This window comes from Oncorhynchus kisutch, linkage group LG3 (assembly GCF_002021735.2).
Source record: "Oncorhynchus kisutch isolate 150728-3 linkage group LG3, Okis_V2, whole genome shotgun sequence".
Lineage (NCBI taxonomy): Eukaryota > Metazoa > Chordata > Actinopteri > Salmoniformes > Salmonidae > Oncorhynchus > Oncorhynchus kisutch.
Window position 1 is genome coordinate 66,067,006 of NC_034176.2, and position 20,071 is coordinate 66,087,076.

A 20,071-nucleotide genomic window follows, 5' to 3' on the forward strand; every position below is an offset into this window, starting at 1 on the left:
AGAAAATATATATTTACATAAAACACATGATTCAACATACTGAGGATAATCACATGCAACCTTTTAAAATCAATATATTATTCTTTAAATGACATATATATATATATATATATATTACATGGCATCTTCAATATTAACATGGGTAGGAAACATAAGTGTGAAATATTGCTCAAACATTCAAGACCCCATGAGAAATACACTTTGAAAAAAGTCTGCTTTAGTCCTCCATTTTTCTACTGAGAATTTTACAGACAAGTACACCTCTTACTGATGAACTGACACATTTGTGACTAGAGGTAGACCGATTAATTTGGGCCGATTTGCAGTTTTCATAACAATCGGAAATTGGTATTTTTGGCACCGATTTGCAGTTTTTTTTATATACCTTTATTTAACTAGGCAAGTCAGTTAAGAACACATTCTTATTTTCAATAACGGCCTAGAAACGGTGGGTTAACTGCCTCGTTCAGGGGCAGAACGACAGATTAGTGCGGGGAACCAACGACGTGTCAGTGCGGGGAACCAATCTTGCAACCTTACAGTTAACTAGTCCAACGCTATAACCACCTGCCTCTCTCTCTCGTTGCACTCCACAATGCGAATGCAGTAAGCCAAGGTAAGTTGCTAGCTAGCATTACACTTATCTTATAAAAATAAAAAATCATAATCACTAGTTAACTACACATGGTTGATGATATTACTAGATATTATCTAGCGTGTCCTGCGTTGCATATAATCTGACTGAGCATACAAGCATCTCAGTATCTGACTGAGCGGTGGTAGGCAGAAGCGTAAACATTCATTCAAACAGCACTTTGTGCGTTTTGCCAGCAGCTCTTCGTTGTGTGTCAAGCATTGCGCTGTTTATGACTTCAAGCCTATCAACTCCAGAGATGAGGCTGGTGTAACCGAAGTGAAATGGCTAGCTGGTTAGCGCGCGCTAATAGCGTTTCAAACGTCACTCGCTGAGCCTTCGAGTAGTTGTTCCCCTTGCTCTGCATGGGCAATGCTGCTTCGATGGTGGCTGTTGTCATTGTGTTGCTGGCTCGAGCCCAGGGAGGAGCGAGGAGAGGGACGGAAGCTATACTGTTACACAGGAAATACTAAAGTGCCTATAAGAACATCTAATAGTCAAAGGTTAATGAAATACAAATGGTATAGAGGGAAATAGTCCTATAATTCCTTTAATAACTACAACCTAAAACTTATTACCTGGGAATATTGAAGACTCATGTTAAAAGGAAGCACCAGCTTTCATATTTTCTCATGTTCTGAGCAAGGAACTGAAACGTTAGCTTTCTTACATAGCACATATTGCACTTTTACTTTCTACTCCAACACTTTGTTTTTGCATTATTTAAACCAAATTGAACATGTTTCATTATTTACTTGAGGCTAAATTGATTTTATTGATGTATTATATTAAATTAAGATAAGTGTTCATTCACTATTGTTGTAATTGTCATTATTACAAATCAAAAATAACAATAATTCTAATTGGTACAATTTTTATTTATATATATATATATATATATTTTTTTTTTTTTTAAATAAAAACCGTCGATTAATCGGTATCGCTTTTTTGGTCCTCCAATAATCGGTATTGGCGTTGAAAAGTCATTATCGGTCGACCTCTAGTTGTGACAGACCCGTTGGAGAGGCTACTGGGAGAGGCCTTTCTTATCAGTCTGCCCAGATTGCGCCATAGGTTTGGGTAAAAGCGGCAACGTGGAAAAGTGACGAGTCATGCAGCATTAGAATGGCAAAATGGCTCCCGGCAGCCCACTTCCCAGAGAACTGAGCCAAATAGAGAGACCTGGCTCACTGGCTTCCGCCAATATGTAGCACATTCTAAGGCGGGAATGAACTTCAAACAACTGTACTGTAGACCATTTTTGTAATTTCTTCACAAGTGGAGTAAAACAGCACTGCTGAAAATTCACCTCACATTTGGCTACAATGCATTATTTGATCAATCTTATGTCCCCAAATGTAACAAATTCAAAAATGTTCACACAATGTTCTGGGGAAGGAAAATGTTAATGGCAGTGAAGTATCATTATGTGGTATGCTGGTTTGGACTCAAATCCCATGGGTTCATCCAGCTGGGCTTGATATTAATGCTTGCTGGACAATAAAAAAATGTAATCACAATATCAAACAATTACTCCAAATCAGAATTGGATCATTGGCCAACAATCGAATAATAATGCACATAGATTAAAAAAAGCCTACATGACAAAGTGTATGTGATATGCATATTGGCTACAAGCCTCATGTCCAAACCGATGCCGACATGGAGACGCCAGAAAATGTAGCCAAACTTTAATGAGAATTACATAAATATAGGCTTTGTTTGACAAATATAATGAAGGATAACTAACATTAACATCTGAAGGCTTGATTCTGTCGGCATACTCAAAGCACTTCGTTCAGATCAAATGGTCACAAGACTGGAGAGTGAAGGATAGTGCATGGTGCACACTGTACATCACCCACCTTGAATACGAGAAGAGATGGCCAACATTTTGAAACGATTTAATAATTAACGGTCTTTTTTATTGAGCTTATAATATGAAGAAATTAAAATGTATCAACATTTTAAGCAAAACGGTCTGATAAGATTACAAAAAAGTTACTGTTTCATTGTTTTTATTTATTTATCTGCAGTGGTTATGAATTTAGGATCTGTTGTCTCAGAACTGTCCCAGAGTGTTTTAATCTGTAGACATACTAAAGTACAAGGTTGTCATTTTAATGTTGCAGTAATTTATAGGCTACCAAAAGGCAGCCAAACATCCTTCAGGAAAGCCTTAAAGGGGCAGTGTTTTATTTTGAGACAGATATCCAGTTGTCAATAAGGAGTGCAGACAACAATGCCGTCAGATTTTCTTTTCTATGGTAGGTTAAAAAAAAATACAGTAATGCATTTTATTTTGGAAAGTGGTTCCTTGTAACATACAACGATGTAAAAATTGCATTAAGACTATTTTTCTATTTTTGGACAAGTGACATGTGGTTTTGGACAAGTGACATGTGGTTTTGGACAAGTGACATGTGGTTTTGGACAAGTGACATGTGGTTTTGGACAAGTGACAAAAAAAGGTTACTGTCAAGCCCTGTCCAGGGATTACGCCTTCTAGCTGCACCTTTTACACAAGGCCCCACACTAATGTGATTAAGCAAATTGAGTTGAGTACTGGCAACACTTTTCACACTACACACAACCAAATTCCCCATAATAATAATAATAATTGGAAGTGGGGTGGTCATTCTTATTGTTTGCAGAACCATGCAGTAATAAGAAGTACATTTTGTTCATTTTCAATGACCCACATCTGAGGTTTCAAATACTCATAAATATAGGTATCTCCAAATCTCACACACACACACCAAACCCTTCTACCATCATCAATCAGTTTGTAACCCAACTGGACCACGGCCAATCAATGTGTGTTCATCTAAACAGGAATCTTTAGGGAAGGCGTTAAAAAATGTCGGTACAAACCTGACAAGGCAATCCCCCTCCAGACCAGACACTAACAGTGGGATAGTACTCTAGCCAGCCACGTGCTGGCCACAGCCATACACTACTTTGTAAAGATAATTATAGCCAGCATGGGGAAGGCAGGTCATCTTAATCCCAGTCGCACTGCGTAACTGAAGGTCTCTTGCTGCACACCGACAGCCCTGCATAGTGGGGTGAATTGGTCCTTCAATCGCCTGGCGACATTTCTTGGTTTGGCTCATTACAGAATAGCAGGGGCCAAAAACATATCTGCATAACATTACAGCCTGAAAATACATGTTTGAAGTCTTTCATTAGGCAACCAATAAAAAATGATTTCTAAACAAAACAAGTGTTGGTGGTGCATGGTGAGGGGAAGGTGTCCAATGATATGGAGCAGTAATGAAAAAGGTTGAAACAAGCTTGCTAACCATACAGAATCCTCCCAGCGCATTTAACTGTGGGACATGAAAGGGGCGGCAATGAGAAAAGAAAGTGCAGTTCAAGCATATGTAACTCTTTGCAAATGAGGGCCCAACATTGCTGAAATGGCACTACAAGCGACAAACAACCAGCTATAATCCAACGGCCTCAGGACAGCTAATACAATCACAACAGAAAGAACTCCCTTTGCCTCTTTCTACAGGCGTGCCACACGTACCACACTAAGCTTCCCTCGCTGTTCGTTTGGATTGAGGATTACCACAAAATGGCCATCTGTATAACTTCAACATGCTCCAGTGAGACGGCATGCACACACACTTTTAATGAATGTGGTTACAGATCAGGGAGCGGGGCTTACATTCTAAGGTGGGATCCATATGAAATATAAAGCACGATGACATTGTCGCTGATAAAAGGAGCTAAACCAGGTAAACTGAACACATGCTCATTTCTAATGTTTATATACTTTACGTCAATAGAGTAGAATGATAATCATATATTGCAGATAGCATTCAATGAGGCTTCTGCTTAACAATTAAACAAAAACACATCCAAAGTTTGCTTTATGAGAAAGACAGCTTTAAGGAAGTGGATGGCTTAGAGGAGTGGGGGTGTATTAGAACATATGTCAAACAAGAGTCAGTCAATTTGGGGTGGCAGGGTAGCCTAGTGGTTAGAGTGTTGGACTAGTAACCGTTCGAATCCCCGAGCTGACACGGTACACATTTGTCATCCTGCCCCTGAACAGGCAGTTAACCCACTGTTCCTAGGCAGTCATTGAAAATAAGAATTTGTTCTTAACTGACTTGCCTGGTAAAGTAAAAAACAAGATGTTCCACTGGAATTTCAAGTTACCAGACATTACCAACTCCCACCTGAGGCATAGAATAACAATCCACAACCCCCTATACCTACAAGGACTGGGACGCCCTCATCACTACTACCCAGTGTTCACTATTGGACTGGGACTCAGCCAGCCCGGCTCTGCAAGGCCTCACAAATTGGAATGCAAAGAGTCACTATTAGCAAACTTGGCATAGCATGAATATGCAACACTACAAATAAGGTCAAACACGTTTTGAATAAACCGATGATGCATGCCGGGGCTTGCGTATTACATTCTTATGAAGAAAAGTTAAGTATGATGAGCTAGAAGTGAGGAGAAAACGTTAACTAAACACTGAGCAGAGACATGACAGAGAAGAACAATATAATGTATTCATGTAAGAGACACTTTAATACAGGGTGATGTCATTCAAACACTCCCAGCAGCTGATTGGATTCTCTGAGGCCATGGTGTTGCAGGACCTTTCAAGGGTAAGACAAATGGGAGGCAGCTCTGCTCTCTAAACACTGCTCCACCCTGCTGTTCAGGAAAATACCTAACTAGCCAGGCAACTCTGAGCCTCATGATCCATTTCCATAATGTTGAATCAGGAGCACACCATTCAAAAAAATGAAGGCCACCACAAACATATCAGATCGTACTTGGAAATTAACCATAACCCTTTCCATTGTTTTTTAAAAATGTATTTTTACTTTAACACATCAGATCTTCACTGTGATAAGAGGTTGCCATCTTTTTCAGTTACAAACCTGTAATTAGGTGTAGGTTTACCCACAACTACCCACTCCTAACCCGCACATTTGTCAGGTGACACTAAGACAATCCACCATTCCCATATCCATGCTGTTCACCAACTGACCAAACTGTTAAAAACTAAAATATGGGCAAATACACAGTACAATATACTTAGGTAGAAGCTATACAGGCCCATGAACCATTTTATGCTTGACATCCACAATACGTGGAAGCATTTACTCAGCTGAAGATTCCTAGCACTCATTTACTAACTTAGAAAATGTTGTGATGATACTTTGGTACGCAACTCTCAGACAACCCACTGCTGTGGTGTGGAACGGTGTCCAACAGCTACCATTCCTCTGCCCTTTGGTTCAATCTAGCAACCCTGAGTCATAAAGCAAAGATGTGGCTTCTGCTGCTCCTTGTGCACAACCCATACATCACAGGTAAATTCAATTCTCTGCAATGGGCATTGTCATTCAATCAATTATCTTCTATGGCCCGAGACATTTTAGTGAATCATAAAATGAGTGTCTCCCTTATGTGCATTCAATGCCACTTCGCTCAATCCCTGATACTAGAGCCCTATATTAAGAATATAAAATGGTAGGGCAGTGGACACATGACCTCAGGTGCAAAAACAACCCTCTCAGAATGACTCAGAACAAAAACCTCCCTTAGATCAATGGTTTACTATTTAGGCCTTCAGTGAGATATACAGTTTCACACATGCACCTAATCTTCAACCCCTAGCCAGCCAGCTATCTTACGTTCACCAGCCCTGGTTGGGTGGACACTATGGCACAATGGGAATTTGATATCTAGCTTAGGCCGACTCTGTATTGATGTAATTGTCTGTTGATGGGCAAGCATGCTAGTTAGGTAGTAAGCTAGTTATGAAGCTTGGCCATAGCTATAAACCATAATTGTTGAAAATAGTTGAGTAGGATTAAAAACACTTAGTAGTTGGACAAACATGGACATTGACACATGACTTTCAACCTTCGTCTCTCCCGAGCCCGTACGGGAGTTGTAGCGATGAGACAAGATAGTAGCTACTAAACAATTGGATACCACGAAATTGGGGAGAAAACGGGGTAAAATGTAAAAAACGTTTTAAAAACATGGACATTGACAGATTACTAATAGTTAATTTCTTGTTGGCCTAACTAGTTAGCTAGTATTCACACCCCTTGACTTTATCCTCGTTTTGTTGTGTTACAAAAACGGGATTAAAATTGATGTAAACTTTTGTAAATGATCGACACAAAATATTCTGTCGAAGTGGAAGAAAAATGTGAACATTTATAAAACAGTGATTAGATAAGTATTCAACACCCTAAGTCAATGCATGTTAAGACAGTGTTCTCCAACCCTGTTCCTGGAACGCTACAGTCCTGTAAACTCACTCCAACCCTAATCTAGCACACCTGATTCAAATAATTATTTGGCTGATAAAAATAATCAAGTTAGTTTCAACTGGGCTTGGAGCGAAAACTTACTGGAAGTTAGCTCTCCAGGAACTGGGTCGGAGACTCCTGTGTTAGAATCACCTTTGGCAGCAATTACAGCTGCAAGCCTTTCTGGGTAAGTGTAAAAGCTTTCCACACCTGGATTGTGTCGGACGATTTTTAACATTTATTTGTAATAATGAAAATTACAACAATACTGAATGAACATTTATTTTAACTTAATATAATACAAAAATAAAATCAATTTAGCCTGAAGTAAATAATGAAACATGTTCAAATTTGGTTAAAATAATGCAAAAACAAAGTGTTGGAGTAGAAAGTAAAAGTGCAATATGTGCTATGTAAAAAAAAAAAAAACGTTCAAGTTCCTTGCTCAGAACGTATGATAGCTGGTGGTTCCTTTTAACATGAGACTTCAATATTCCAAGGTAAGAGGTTTTAGGTTGTAGTTAATTTAGTATTTATAGGACTATTTCTCTCTATACCATTTGTATTTCATATACCGTGACTATAGGATGTTCTTATTCATCTCATATGCATATGTATATACTGTACTCTATATCATCGACTGCATCCTTATGTAATACATGTATCACTAGCCACTTTAACTGCCACTTTGTTTACATACTCATCTCATATGTTATACTGTACTCGATATCATCTACTGTATCTTGCCTATGCTGCTCTGTGCATCACTCATTCATATATCCTTATGTACATATTCCTTATCCCCTTACACTGTGTATAAGACAGTAGTTTTTGGGGAATTGTTAGTTAGATTACTTGTTCGTTATTACTGCATTGTCGGAACTAGAAGCACAAGCATTTCGCTACCCTCGCATTAACATCTGCTAACCATGTGTATGTGACAAATAACATTTTATTTTATTTCTTATAGGCAGTTTAGTATTGCCAGTGTAACAGTATAGATTCCGTCCCTCTCCTCGCCCCTACATGGGCTCGAACCAGGAACACAATGACAACAGCCAGCCTCGTAGCATCGTTACACATCGCTCCACAAAAGCCGCGGCCCTTGCAGAGCAAGGGGAACAACTACTCCAAGTCTCAGAGCGAGTGACGTTTGAAACACTATTAGCGCGCACCCCGCTAACTAGCTAGCCATTTCACATCGGTTACGCCAGCCTAATCTCGGGTGTTGATAGGCTTGAAGTCATAAACTGCTCAATGCTTGAAGCACAGCAAAGAGCTGCTGGCAAAACGCACGATAGTGCTGTTTGAATGAATGCATACGAGCCTGCTGCTGCCTACCACCGCTCAGTCAGACTGCTACATCAAATATAAAATCATAGACTTAATTATAACATAATAACACACAGAAATACGAGCCTTAGGTCATTAATATGGTCGAATATGTAAACTATCATTTCAAAAACAAAACGTTTATTATTTCAGTGAAATACAGAAACGTTCCGTATTTTATCTAACGGGTGGCATCCATAAGTCTATTTTGTTCGCAACAAGTCAGGCGGCCCAAACTGTTGCATATACCCTGACTCTGCGTGCAATGAACGCAAGAGAAGTGACAATTTCACCTGGTTAATATTGCATGCTAACCTGGATTTTTTAAAAGCTAAATATGCAGGTTTAAATATATATACTTCTGTGTATTGATTTTAAGGCATTGTGGTTTATGGTTAGGTACAGTCGTGCAACAATTGTGCTTTTCTCACAAATATGCTTTTGTTAAATCATCCCCCGTTTGGTGAAGTTGGCTGTCTTTGTTAGGAAGAAATAGTCTTCACACAGTTTGCAACGAGCCAGGCAGCCCAAACTGCTGCATATACTCTGACTCTGTTGCAAGATTAGTGAAACCTATTCCCTAGTTAAAATAAATTAATGTTAGACAATAGTAACTAAATATGCAGGTTTAAAAATATATACTTGTGCATTGATTTTAAGACATTGATGTTTATGGTTAGGTATGCGTTGGAGCAACGACAGTCCTTTTTCGCAAATGCGCACCGCATGGATTATATGCAACGCAGGACACGCTAGATAAACTAGCAATATCATCAACCACGTGTAGTTAACTAGTGATTATGATTGATTGATTGATTTTCATAAGATAAGTTAAATGCTAGCTAGCAACTTACCGTGGCTTCTTACTGCATTCGCGTAACAGGCAGGCATCTCGTGAGGCAGGTGGCTAGAGCATTGGACTAGTTAACTAAGTTTGCAAGATTGAATCCCGGAGCTGACATGGTAAAAGTCTGTCGTTCTGCCCCTGAACAAGGCAATTAACCCACCGTTCCTAGGCCGTCATTGAAAGTAAGAATGTGTTCTTAATAACGGACTCGCCTAGTTAATAAAGGTGCAAAAAAATAAAAGCCCAAAATCGGCATCCAAAAATACAGATTTCCGATTGTTATGAAAACTTGAAATAGGCCCTAATTAATTGGCCCTTCCGATTAATCGGTCTACCTCTAGTTAGGACGGCTGTATCTTTACAGTGACTGGGTGTATTGATGCAACAGCCAAAGTGTAATAATAACTTCACCATACTTGACTCAAGACATTTCAGCTTTTCATTTAATGAATGTAAAAACATAGTTCCACTTTGACATTATGGGCTATTGTGTGTAGGCCAGTGAAATCTCAATACATTTTATATTCAGGCTGTAACACAACAAAATGCGGAACAAGTCAAGGGGTATACACTCAAATTTATATACTATACCCTCAAATTTGAAACGTCTGCCATTCCTTGTATTGTTAACCAGGGGTTCTAAAACCTTTTGCAGCCGGGGCCCCATTTTGTGATAGTAAATTAATGTGGTACTCCCTCAATCAGAACACAACTCAAATTTGATAAAAATAGCTTACAAGGAGTTTAAGACTTCGGTATTGCATGGTCAGATGAAACAAGTCTTGGGCCCTAGGAAAGAAGATTTTTAAAGGGCTGTCTCTTGGCGTTGAAGAGAATTTGTCAGTTTAAGCTCATTTCCAGCAATCAACATATTTTGTCATGTGGCAGAGATGTTTGTTGTTACAACTTGAAAACTAATATCTTAGCGGACCCCATTTTGAGAACCCCTGTTGCAAACTAACAAGCTGCTAGCCAACACTAGTTAGCAAGGAGACATTACCAACAGAAGGTTATAATAGTTATGATAGAATATTAGCTCGAAGCGAAACTGTTAGTTTGCTCTTATATTTATAACATAGCTAGCTAGTAGTGCTGCGCGATTACCGCGGAGGTCAGTTTTGATTATTAAAAAACTCACGATCTTCAATAATTGTTTGGTACATTAAATGCACTTTGAATTTTGCAGGTCGAATGCTGTGACAGAATAAAATAAACCATTAATGGAAGTGACTGTCCATTACTTACTTATCAAACGGGAAGGTTGCAAGTTCAAACCCCTGAGCTGACATGGTACAAATCTGTCGTTCTGCCCCTGAACAGGCAGTTAAACCCACTGTTCCTAGGCCGTCATTGAAAATAAGACTTTGTTCTTAACTGACTTGCCTAGTTAAATAAAAATGTATTCAATAAAATACTCAATCCAAGTCAAAAACGCTTTCTGTGTCTGCTCCACATAGTTTTTTATTATAGCTCAGTACTCCAAACAGACCGGAAAAGTAGGCTGGCACGCAATAGATTGTCATTGTAGTCAATCAGCACGTTTTCAGCGCCAAAGTATGTAGAATATTAGCCTGTTGAAAACTACAACTCCCTACTATGTCACACAGTTCAGACTTGAACTGATTTCTCTACAGAAACTGAGCATTGAGCTAAAAAAATAACTACAATTTGAATTAAAATAATTGAACCGACATCAGTCAATTAGTTTAAAAAAGGAAGTGCTGGTGATGTGTTCAGATTTCTATCCCCTGAAACATGCGCAAAACCATGTAAACAAGAGCACAAGCTTGGCAAGTATACATGCGTGGCGTGCACTAATAATAATTTATTGTGGATATATTATAGTCTCATTCTTGCCCACGCAGACAACTGGTAGAGTAGGTTCAAATGTAATTTTATTGGACATTCCAGCTTGTAATTAGATGACAATTTCCTGAATTAAAAACAGCTGTTCCATAGGTTGGTGGATTTTGAAATTCACAAGTCTGGTCCCCAGCAGGTAAGCTAGTTACATGGATGTATACAGCCATATCTAGCTAGTTGACTAATGTTATTATACCTGGACAGAAGATATAGCTAGCTACCTTTCAATGTAGGATAGGCCGTGACAAGTCATTACATCTAAACAGATCATGGAAGTCTGTCCACATGAGTCAGCTTCCCTTGAAAGAAGCACAACTAGCTACGTGCTCTAAAGGGGATATCAAAAACGGAGTGCACAATGCACTAGTTCCGAACCGTTTGCAGAATCATGAATGGTTCAGATTCGGAAATATACCTAAACCGCCTCTGATCAGGCCCACTGTAGCTAGTAGCTAAGTCATTAGCCACACCACCTGCGTCCGCACGAACTCTGGCTAGTTATCCAGCTAGCTATATTAAGCTAGGTAGCTAGCTGGCCAGACAAATCAATTACAAAGTTTACGTTTGATCATATACAATTTGATTAATACCTTGCTTATAACTCGTCGGCACTTTTACAATTCACTCATATCGAAATGCTAAGCTAGCTAACAAACAGTTATGAAAATCAAACAGGCCTGTCGCATCAGCCAGAGCAGGTGGGCCATGCACATACACGCAGCAATTTAACTACAAATTGTCAAAGGAAAATTACACTTGTTGGGAGTCTCTTGAATGTGGCATTTTCTCAACACAACGTGCACACACGATTTGCCAATTTTTTGATTTTCAACTAACCCTACTTCGAGTACTGTTGGCCAATTTGAATGGAGGCTCCTCGGGCCTGTACCATGCTGGTGTTTCAATGGAGAAATAGGCTATTTAGGGCAGCATTAGCAAGCAATTTCATCACACTTTTCAATGACACGAGTTACCACTATATTCGACCAAGAAACATCTACAAATGTAACATTATTTAAGACTACTTTTACATTAATCTTATGTCACAATGTGAAACATTTAAAAATCCTAGACGTATCAGCGGCGTGAAGAGTTCTAACGTTACCTGGTTAACGTTACTCTGAGATGCCATGCTCCCTGTGAGATTCTCTTTTCCAATCAGAAGATGGACGTTCTCCGGGAAAGGTGTTATTTTTTTTGTAATAATTATTACAAAATACGGACTAATTCGACATCTTTTTCATTTTCTCGACAATGGACTGACATTTGTATTTTTAGGTTGTTTTATTGCTCCATCATATCACGCTGCTTCCCCCGCCGTCGCCGCCATTTCTGTCTCGCCTCCTTGCTTCTGGCCTGCGCGCGCCGCGGATGGCTAGTGTGCTCTGGGAACGCGTGCGTTTACGTCCGGGTAGGAGGGTATAGTAGTGAACGTTTGACAGCTTGAGTAGGAGCTAAAAGAGCTGTCAGCTATGTATTATTTAGGACAGACCGATTGTGTTGTTACAACTAAGATTTACTGCTATTTCAACATTCCATCCATGCACAAAGGGGGGGAAATGAAATTACAAAGGAAAAAGGAAACACCCCTTCCCACTACTTTGGCACCAACGGAGCCATTGGCCTGGGAACCTGGAACCCTTTCTCTTAAAACCACCTGTAGTTATTCTGCAAAAAAATCTAACACACAAAAACTTCTCTGCTGCAGCTACTACAAATTCAATCTTCTGTGATTTACTTTCCATCTGTGCGGCTATGTTATGACCATAACAATAAACGCAGAGAAGCCAACCTTAAAGCATAAACTGTTCGAATCCCTACTACTCACAGGGATAGCTCCCAGGTGGCGCAGGTGGTCTAAGATACTGCGTCATTGCAGCAGTACCTGGTTCAAATCCAGGCTACAACACATCCGAGTGTGTTGTAGTTGTCCCAGTTGTGACGCACAATTGGCCCAGCGTTGGCTGGGGTAGGCAGTCATTGTAAATAATAATTTGTTCTTAACTGACTTGCCTAGTTATTAAATAAAAGAAAAATACTCTCAGGCTCCCTCACCATCTGCCCACCATCCTATCCTCTACTTTCATCACAGCATCAGCATAAAACACTTGCTGCGCTCCCGGAACAGTCAACCTGTCTCACTTGCACAGGACATGTCTGATCCCCAGCAACATGGCCACTTCCTCCACCGACACTACACGCCCCTTTGTCCCATGCCCTCAAAATGCTGTTTTGGTAGGAGGGGTGGAGTTCTATAGGGCGTACAGGTGAGAGGGAGGAGCTTGGAAATAAAAAGAAGTGCCAAGATACAGGAAAAGTAGAAGACATAAAGAATACAATCATTCGCACAAATGAATCCAGATAAGAACCAGAATTAAGAGGTATTGTTAATTTCTTTATTCTATGATTCTTCATTCATCAATTCGTTATCTCAATGTTTGGTTCGCTTCAACCAACAGCATACCTGTGAGCCTTATCATTCGTCACAGGTAACATGAAAATGCATGTATTTTTTTATCTTCATCAAATATACTAACACACGTTATTGCCTAGTGCCTACTGCCCTCGAGTCACAACCTGGTCTCAGAGCATTTCGTATTATTCTGTACGTAAATCCGAGACACACCAGTTAGTATGTTATGTTTCGTATGGTATTAATTTGTGGATGTCCATTTCGTATGATATGTTATGACCTTTGGGTTGCTAGACGCTCACGTCATACTTTCGGTTTTGCCATAAGTAACCATCTGTTTTTATGTAACCATACCAAACGTCATACTAAATGGAGTACCTCGGATTTACGTACAGAATAATACGAAATGCTCGGAGACCAGGTTGCGAGTCAGTGTCAGCATTTTTGTTTTACGTTTTAAACCATTATCAGTTTTTCAATGTGTATTCAGTTATGTGCAGAATCATCAGAGTTGGGTCTGACAGAGATCCGCATCCTGGGCGGTTCTTACCTGACCAGGTTGGAAACATCCAGGGAAAACACCCCCAAAACCTGCCCCGCTTTCATTTGGCTCCTGGATGCATCTCTTCCTATTGGCTCCAGGCTGCTTCCTCATTCTATGGGTCGCAGTGAGTCATGGGAAATGCTTCCCACTGGGCAGCTGTATCACAGTGTCGCCGGGCGGTGCTGCGCCCCGTAGAATGACGAAATATCCACGAGACAATAAGAATATAAGCATCCATGAGCCATTTGAAAGAAGGGTGGGTTTTTGGCGGGTTGCTCCTGGGCAGTTTTTGCCTGGTAAGGTAAGAACCGCCCAGGACGTGGGTCACAGTCAGACTATATTGTATAATTTGGGTTTCATCCCTGCCCCAGGGCTCCTTAAGAAGAGATACCCCTTACTGCTGCTGTTAGATTGCCCCCATCTTTACTCAGTAGTCATTTTTGAATCGGAGGAATGCCACGTGGTAACTGTCACTAGTGCCAACAAGCATTGCCACCAATGATTAGTAGGGCTACATGCACAAACAAAATAGATTGTGATTGTCATCTGATCTCCCTGAGATATCTATATGACACCTTTACACGAATACTCAATTGATCATGGCAATGTTCATTCTAATAATTTTTCAGAGAAGTGGCCAAGAGACCAGACAATGCCAGAGGAGCAGATACCTGGAGAGGGATGAGTATGACGAGATGCACAACAGCAGGGAGAGGGACTGCACTCATGAGAGGAAGCTCCTCACATGAAGAGAGAGACCGGGAAAGGCAAAGAGAGAGAGCGGCAGAAGAGAGACAAAATGGATGAGAGATGCAGGGATGAGAAGGGCTCTGGAGATGACAGGAGGGACAGAGAGAAGGACTACTCTGACCGACAGCGGGATATGACACCCTGCTCTCACAAGGACCCACCACCTGACCACAGAGGCGGTAGTCAAGGACAACAGAGAGCGTAAGAGACCATCTGACTGTCACAGAGTTGCTTCCACTGTTACCATCCTGGGCATGGGCAATTCCACAGTAACAGAATGATGCAGAAACTCAGATGTTTTCACTTTAGAATATATGCAAAACAAAAACCAATCATTGTAAAATCATAAAACCATATTGTACAACTATGCACAAGGACTACTTAATTTCCACCTTTACATTTTTTTAAATACAAAAACACTTTTACAGTTTGTGCTGTCATTCTGTTACCAAACTTTGCATCTGCACTGTTCTTCAAGTAAATGTGTTTTTGTCCAACGCAGCCATTTTTATCTCAACATCAAATTTCTGGGTAACAATTTAGTATGTTACTGTGATTGTTTTCAATTCAAATGAAAATAGATTAGCAAAGAGGGGAAAACTGACAGCTAGCTGTTATACTGTAAACAGGTTTGCTGCCAACATTACGGAAATTATACACACGCATCGGTGTAGCCGCATGTTATGACTCTGAATGGTCAGATAGCTGGCAACAATGACAAGAAGCTGCTTTGTGGGGAATCGTCGGTGGCTTGTTTCAGCTCATTGTATCTTGTTATTGATACCATGTCTTTTTTTAAGGTGTTTTGACTGATTTTATGTCTATGCTAATATGGTCAAATTTGCTAGCTAGCTAACCAACAAATGTAATAATGTGTGAGACAAGTACTCATTGTGAAAACGTATTTGTTTTCAATAAACATTTGAAGAAATATAGTTTACATGTTGTCAGCAATCTAAGCCAACCTTGTCAGTTTTGCCCCATAGTTGAGCACATTTAAAGGACATTTTATCATAATTTTCACAATTTCACAGTATTATTCCAACCTCAGTGTGGAAATTTACACAGCGTACAAAACAATAGGAACACTTTCCTAATATTGAGTTGCACCCCCTCAATTCATCAGGGCATGGATTCTAGAAGGTGTCTAAAGCATTCCACAGGAAGGCTGGCCTATGTTGACTCCAATGCTTCCCACAGTTGTGTCAAGTTGGCTGGATGTCCTTTGGGTGGTGGATCATTATTGATACACATGAGAAACCCTGCAGCGTTTATTACTTTCCAATCATTGGTTTTTGTTAGGCATACATTTTAAAGTGAAAAATCTGTGTCTGCATCATTCTGTTACAGTCTAATTGCCCGCATATACTGTACAGCCTGAGAAGGCTCCGGTTTCACTGGTGTCATGAAGTTGGTTTGGGGGTAGGTTTATGACAGTGATAAATACCTCTCCCCCCCTTTTTCCTCTCTCTACCCTACTGATGTTACATTTGCAAAACCCTTGGTTAACATAGATTCTGGGAACATCAGAAGGTGGGGGGAAAGGAACTATATTCTGGTAATCCGAACAATTCAACATATGCGGTGGTACTTAATGAATATGATGTCAGTTCGGTTGTCATCTGAGACAGACATTCTCATCAATGATAAGATGACAAACTCTACAGTGGAAAGTCTACACATCAGAGTTATCGGATTCACATGGAATTGTTGTTGAATTTAAATGTTTGAATATGAAATTATTCGTGATGGGATGAAATGTGATTTTAGCTTCTAAAATGTGAGATTTGGGTTTTCATAAAGGTAGGGCTCTGCTCAATCAGTGGCCCACCCCTGTGAAGGGACATGGGCTATAAAACTTTTTAAACACCCCCCCGCTCCCTTCCTATATAAATCCTTGACAACAATATAACCTCCTGTTCCGAGGATGTGAGGACGACAGTCTGATGTCAGAATGGTTCAGATAATAACTACAGAACGAAGCCAACATCAGCTCTTATTCACTACAGAAGTGATACCTCCTAGCCGTTGAGTTAGCAACTGCAAATGCAGGTTAGGAAGGAACAGACAGAGTATCCTTTCCACCACATAATGACGTTACTACAACGTATCCAATTGACCACCAGAGACATTCTTCAAAGGACTCGGTTTGGCAACACGGCCTTCCATCTACCACCAACCTACCGAAGCGCAGCTCAGAGTAAATATTTATTGCATTTTCCTTTTCCAAATGGGTGATAATTTAGAATGCATAAGATAGTGTTTACGATAGCACAGCTTCGCCCTTTGTTCCTCAGTCTTCCCGCTCTTTCACCCAAACCCAGCCCCTTTTCTTTTGTCTAACAAGCTGTCATACAGTGCCTTGCGAAAGTATTCGGCCCCCTTGAACTTTGTGACCTTTTGCCACATTTCAGGCTTCAAACATAAAGATATAAAACTGTATTTTTTTGTGAAGAATCAACAACAAGTGGGACACAATCATGAAGTGGAACGACATTTATTGGATATTTAAAAATAAATAAATAAATCAAAAACGGAAAAATTGGGCGTGCAAAATTATTCAGCCCCTTTACTTTCAGTGCAGCAAACTCTCTCCAGAAGTTCAGTGAGGATCTCTGAATGATCCAATGTTGACCTAAATGACTAATGATGATAAATACAATCCACCTGTGTGTAATCAAGTCTCCATATAAATGCACCTGCACTGTGATAGTCTCAGAGGTCCGTTAAAAGCGCAGAGAGCATCATGAAGAACAAGGAACACACCAGGCAGGTCCGAGATACTGTTGTGAAGAAGTTTAAAGCCGGATTTGGATACAAAAAGATTTCCCAAGCTTTAAAACATCCCAAGGAGCACTGTGCAAGCGATAATATTGAAATGGAAGGAGTATCAGACCACTGCAAATCTACCAAGACCTGGTAGTCCCTCTAAACTCTCAGCTCATACAAGGAGAAGACTGATCAGAGATGCAGCCAAGAGGCCCATGATCACTCTGGATGAACTGCAGAGATCTACAGCTGAGGTGGGAGACTCTGTCCATAGGACAACAATCAGTTGTATATTGCACAAATCTGGCCTTTATGGAAGAGTGGCAAGAAGAAAGCCATTTCTTAAAGATATCCATAAAAAGTGTTGTTTAAAGTTTGCCACAAGCCACCTGGGAGACACACCAAACATGTGGAAGACGGTGCTCTGGTCAGATGAAACCAAAATTGAACTTTTTGGCAACAATGCAAAACGTTATGTTTGGCGTAAAAGCAACACAGCTCATCACCCTGAACACGCCATCCCCACTGTCAAACATGGTGGTGGCAGCATCATGGTTTGGGCCTGCTTTTCTTCAGCAGGGAAAGGGAAGATGGTTAAAATTGATGGGAAGATGGATGGAGCCAAATACAGGACCATTCTGGAAGAAAACCTGATGGAGTCTGCAAAAGACCTGAGACTGGGACGGAGATTTGTCTTCCAACAAGACAATGATCCAAAACATAAAGCAAAATCTACAATGGAATGGTTCAAAAATAAACATATCCAGGTGTTAGAATGGCCAAGTCAAAGTCCAGACCTGAATCCAATCGAGAATCTGTGGAAAGAACTGAAAACTGCTGTTCACAAATGCTCTCCATCCAACCTCACTGAGCTCGAGCTGTTTTGCAAGGAGGAATGGGAAAAAATTTCAGTCTCTCGATGTGCATAACTGATAGAGACATACCCCAAGCGACTTACAGCTGTAATCGCAGCAAAAGGTGGCGCTACAAAGTATTAACTTAAGGGGGCTGAATAATTTTGCACGCCCAATTTTTCAGTTTTTGATTTGTTAAAAAGGTTTGAAATATCCAATAAATGTCGTTCCACTTCATGATTGTGTCCCGCTTGTTGTTGATTCTTCACAAAAAAATAGTTTTATCTTTTTGTTTGAAGCCTGAAATGTGGCAAAAGGTCGCAAAGTTCAAGGGGGCCGAATACTTTCGCAAGGCACTGTATCCGTTCTGCCGCGAGGGACGTTTTCCTTTATGACGTAATTTGTAATCAAGTTATGATTAATTATGTGTATGTGTAATGAGTTAGGTATTTAGTAAATAAATAATTAAACCCAATTTAGTATTGCTGATTCAACTTGTTAGCCAGGGTTCGTGCAGATAACCAAGAATTTAGGGCGTAAATGATTGTCGTTGCAAAACGTTTTGGAACTACTGATTACACCCCTGTAGTAGGAATGTAGTTGGGTAGGTTACGAATGACCTAACCAACCACATGACCACCCTCTCGGAGGGTACAGGGTATTTATGAGGGGATTGGAGTTTTGAGTTATAATATCTGTATTACTTAACGTTTAGTTTAGTTTTTGTATTTGGTTTCTTTCTCCAAATTGGTTGTTCATCCATGATGTATGTTTAATTCACACTATGGCATACTGTATGTTCTATCTCCCTCCGTCAAGGAGCTGGACAAACTGTTCCACCAGCTCATGCTACCTCCATACATCTTCAGCATGGCCTGTGGAGGGGCTCTGATGGTTTATGCCTGCATCACTCTAGGTTTAGGGGTCCTGAGAGTCCCTTACCGCTAGACCCCTATGCTGCTGGGTGAGGCCCTGGTGAACCTCCTGATCGGCCTGGGCTACATCCCTGCCCTGGTCTTCTACTTCATCAAGCTGCAGGAGACCTACGACAAGCCCATCTGTACGGAGAAGGAAGTGCTCTACAAGAGCAAAGGGCATCAGGGCTTTGCGTGTGCACTCAATGGAGCAGACATCGCTGGAGGCCTCTTCGAGGTGCTTGGAGTCAATGATTTCATCTCGGAATGGTCTTGGCCATCCGTGCTTTCAGGGCAGTGTGTGAGATGAAGAGACCGAGAGCAATGGAAGATGGTAACTTATAACAGGTTTGCTCACCCCCCACTGTGAATATAAAGGATACAAATGCAGGGTTGAGATCAAATTCAGTCAAACAGCTATAAATATTAGTGCATTTTTTATGAACTGTGAATAATAAAAAATAAAAAAGTGTTTAACTGTAAAAAGAGCAATTTTGTAAAGTTTTATAAACTTTAAACACACACTTGTTTTACTAAATGTTACAGATGTGAGACATGTACAGTGTCAAAAACATTCTTTACTAATAAAAATCTTAAACAGATATTTCTCTTCCTCATGAACCCTCTTGCCTAGAATATCTCCATCTTACCTTGAAGAATAGTTATTGTCTGTGGGACTGAAAACAAATCTTTATTGGTGTGGAGTAAAGCAAAGAGATCAGGGGTGTATTCATTCTGCCGATTCTGTTGCAAAAAGCTTCTTAAACGGAAGCGAACGGGAAGGGATCTACCTGAATTGATCCAATAAAGATCTAATTTTTCTTCCATTTGGTTTTGAATCGGTTTCC

The 20,071-nt window shown here is 40.3% G+C and overlaps 2 protein-coding genes and 1 long non-coding RNA gene across 4 annotated transcripts in view; 2 read left to right on the forward strand and 1 right to left on the reverse strand.

The window, feature by feature from the left end:
* Positions 1-12,371, reverse strand: part of LOC109887683 (ubiquitin carboxyl-terminal hydrolase 10) — a 38,111-nt gene extending 25,740 nt beyond the window's left edge. The window contains exon 1 of one of the 2 annotated variants that reach the window (XM_020478998.2): positions 12,085-12,371. In XM_020478998.2, coding sequence (XP_020334587.1) covers positions 12,085-12,111 — 27 coding nt within the window. In that variant the 5' untranslated portion in view covers positions 12,112-12,371. The remainder of the gene's footprint in view (positions 1-12,084) is intronic. The other variant, XM_020479002.2, reaches the window with a different exon arrangement.
* A 172-nt stretch (positions 12,372-12,543) lies between these two features.
* Positions 12,544-15,149, forward strand: LOC116358842 (uncharacterized). The gene is made up of 3 exons (XR_004206493.1): positions 12,544-13,360; positions 13,439-13,468; positions 14,566-15,149. It is a non-coding gene; the product is annotated as an uncharacterized LOC116358842 (long non-coding RNA).
* A 3,657-nt stretch (positions 15,150-18,806) lies between these two features.
* On the forward strand, positions 18,807-19,632 carry LOC109874596 (MARVEL domain-containing protein 3-like). Its single transcript, XM_020466584.2, has one exon. It carries the CDS (start codon positions 19,264-19,266, stop codon positions 19,531-19,533), a length of 270 nt encoding a protein of 89 aa, XP_020322173.2. The 5' UTR covers positions 18,807-19,263; the 3' UTR covers positions 19,534-19,632.
* Positions 19,633-20,071: the final 439 nt, after the last annotated feature.

What these genes read in the sequence shown, in the direction of transcription:
- LOC109874596 (XM_020466584.2), top strand. Translation starts at nt 19,264, where the DNA reads ATGCTGCTGGGTGAGGCCCTGGTGAACCTCCTGATCGGCCTGGGCTAC.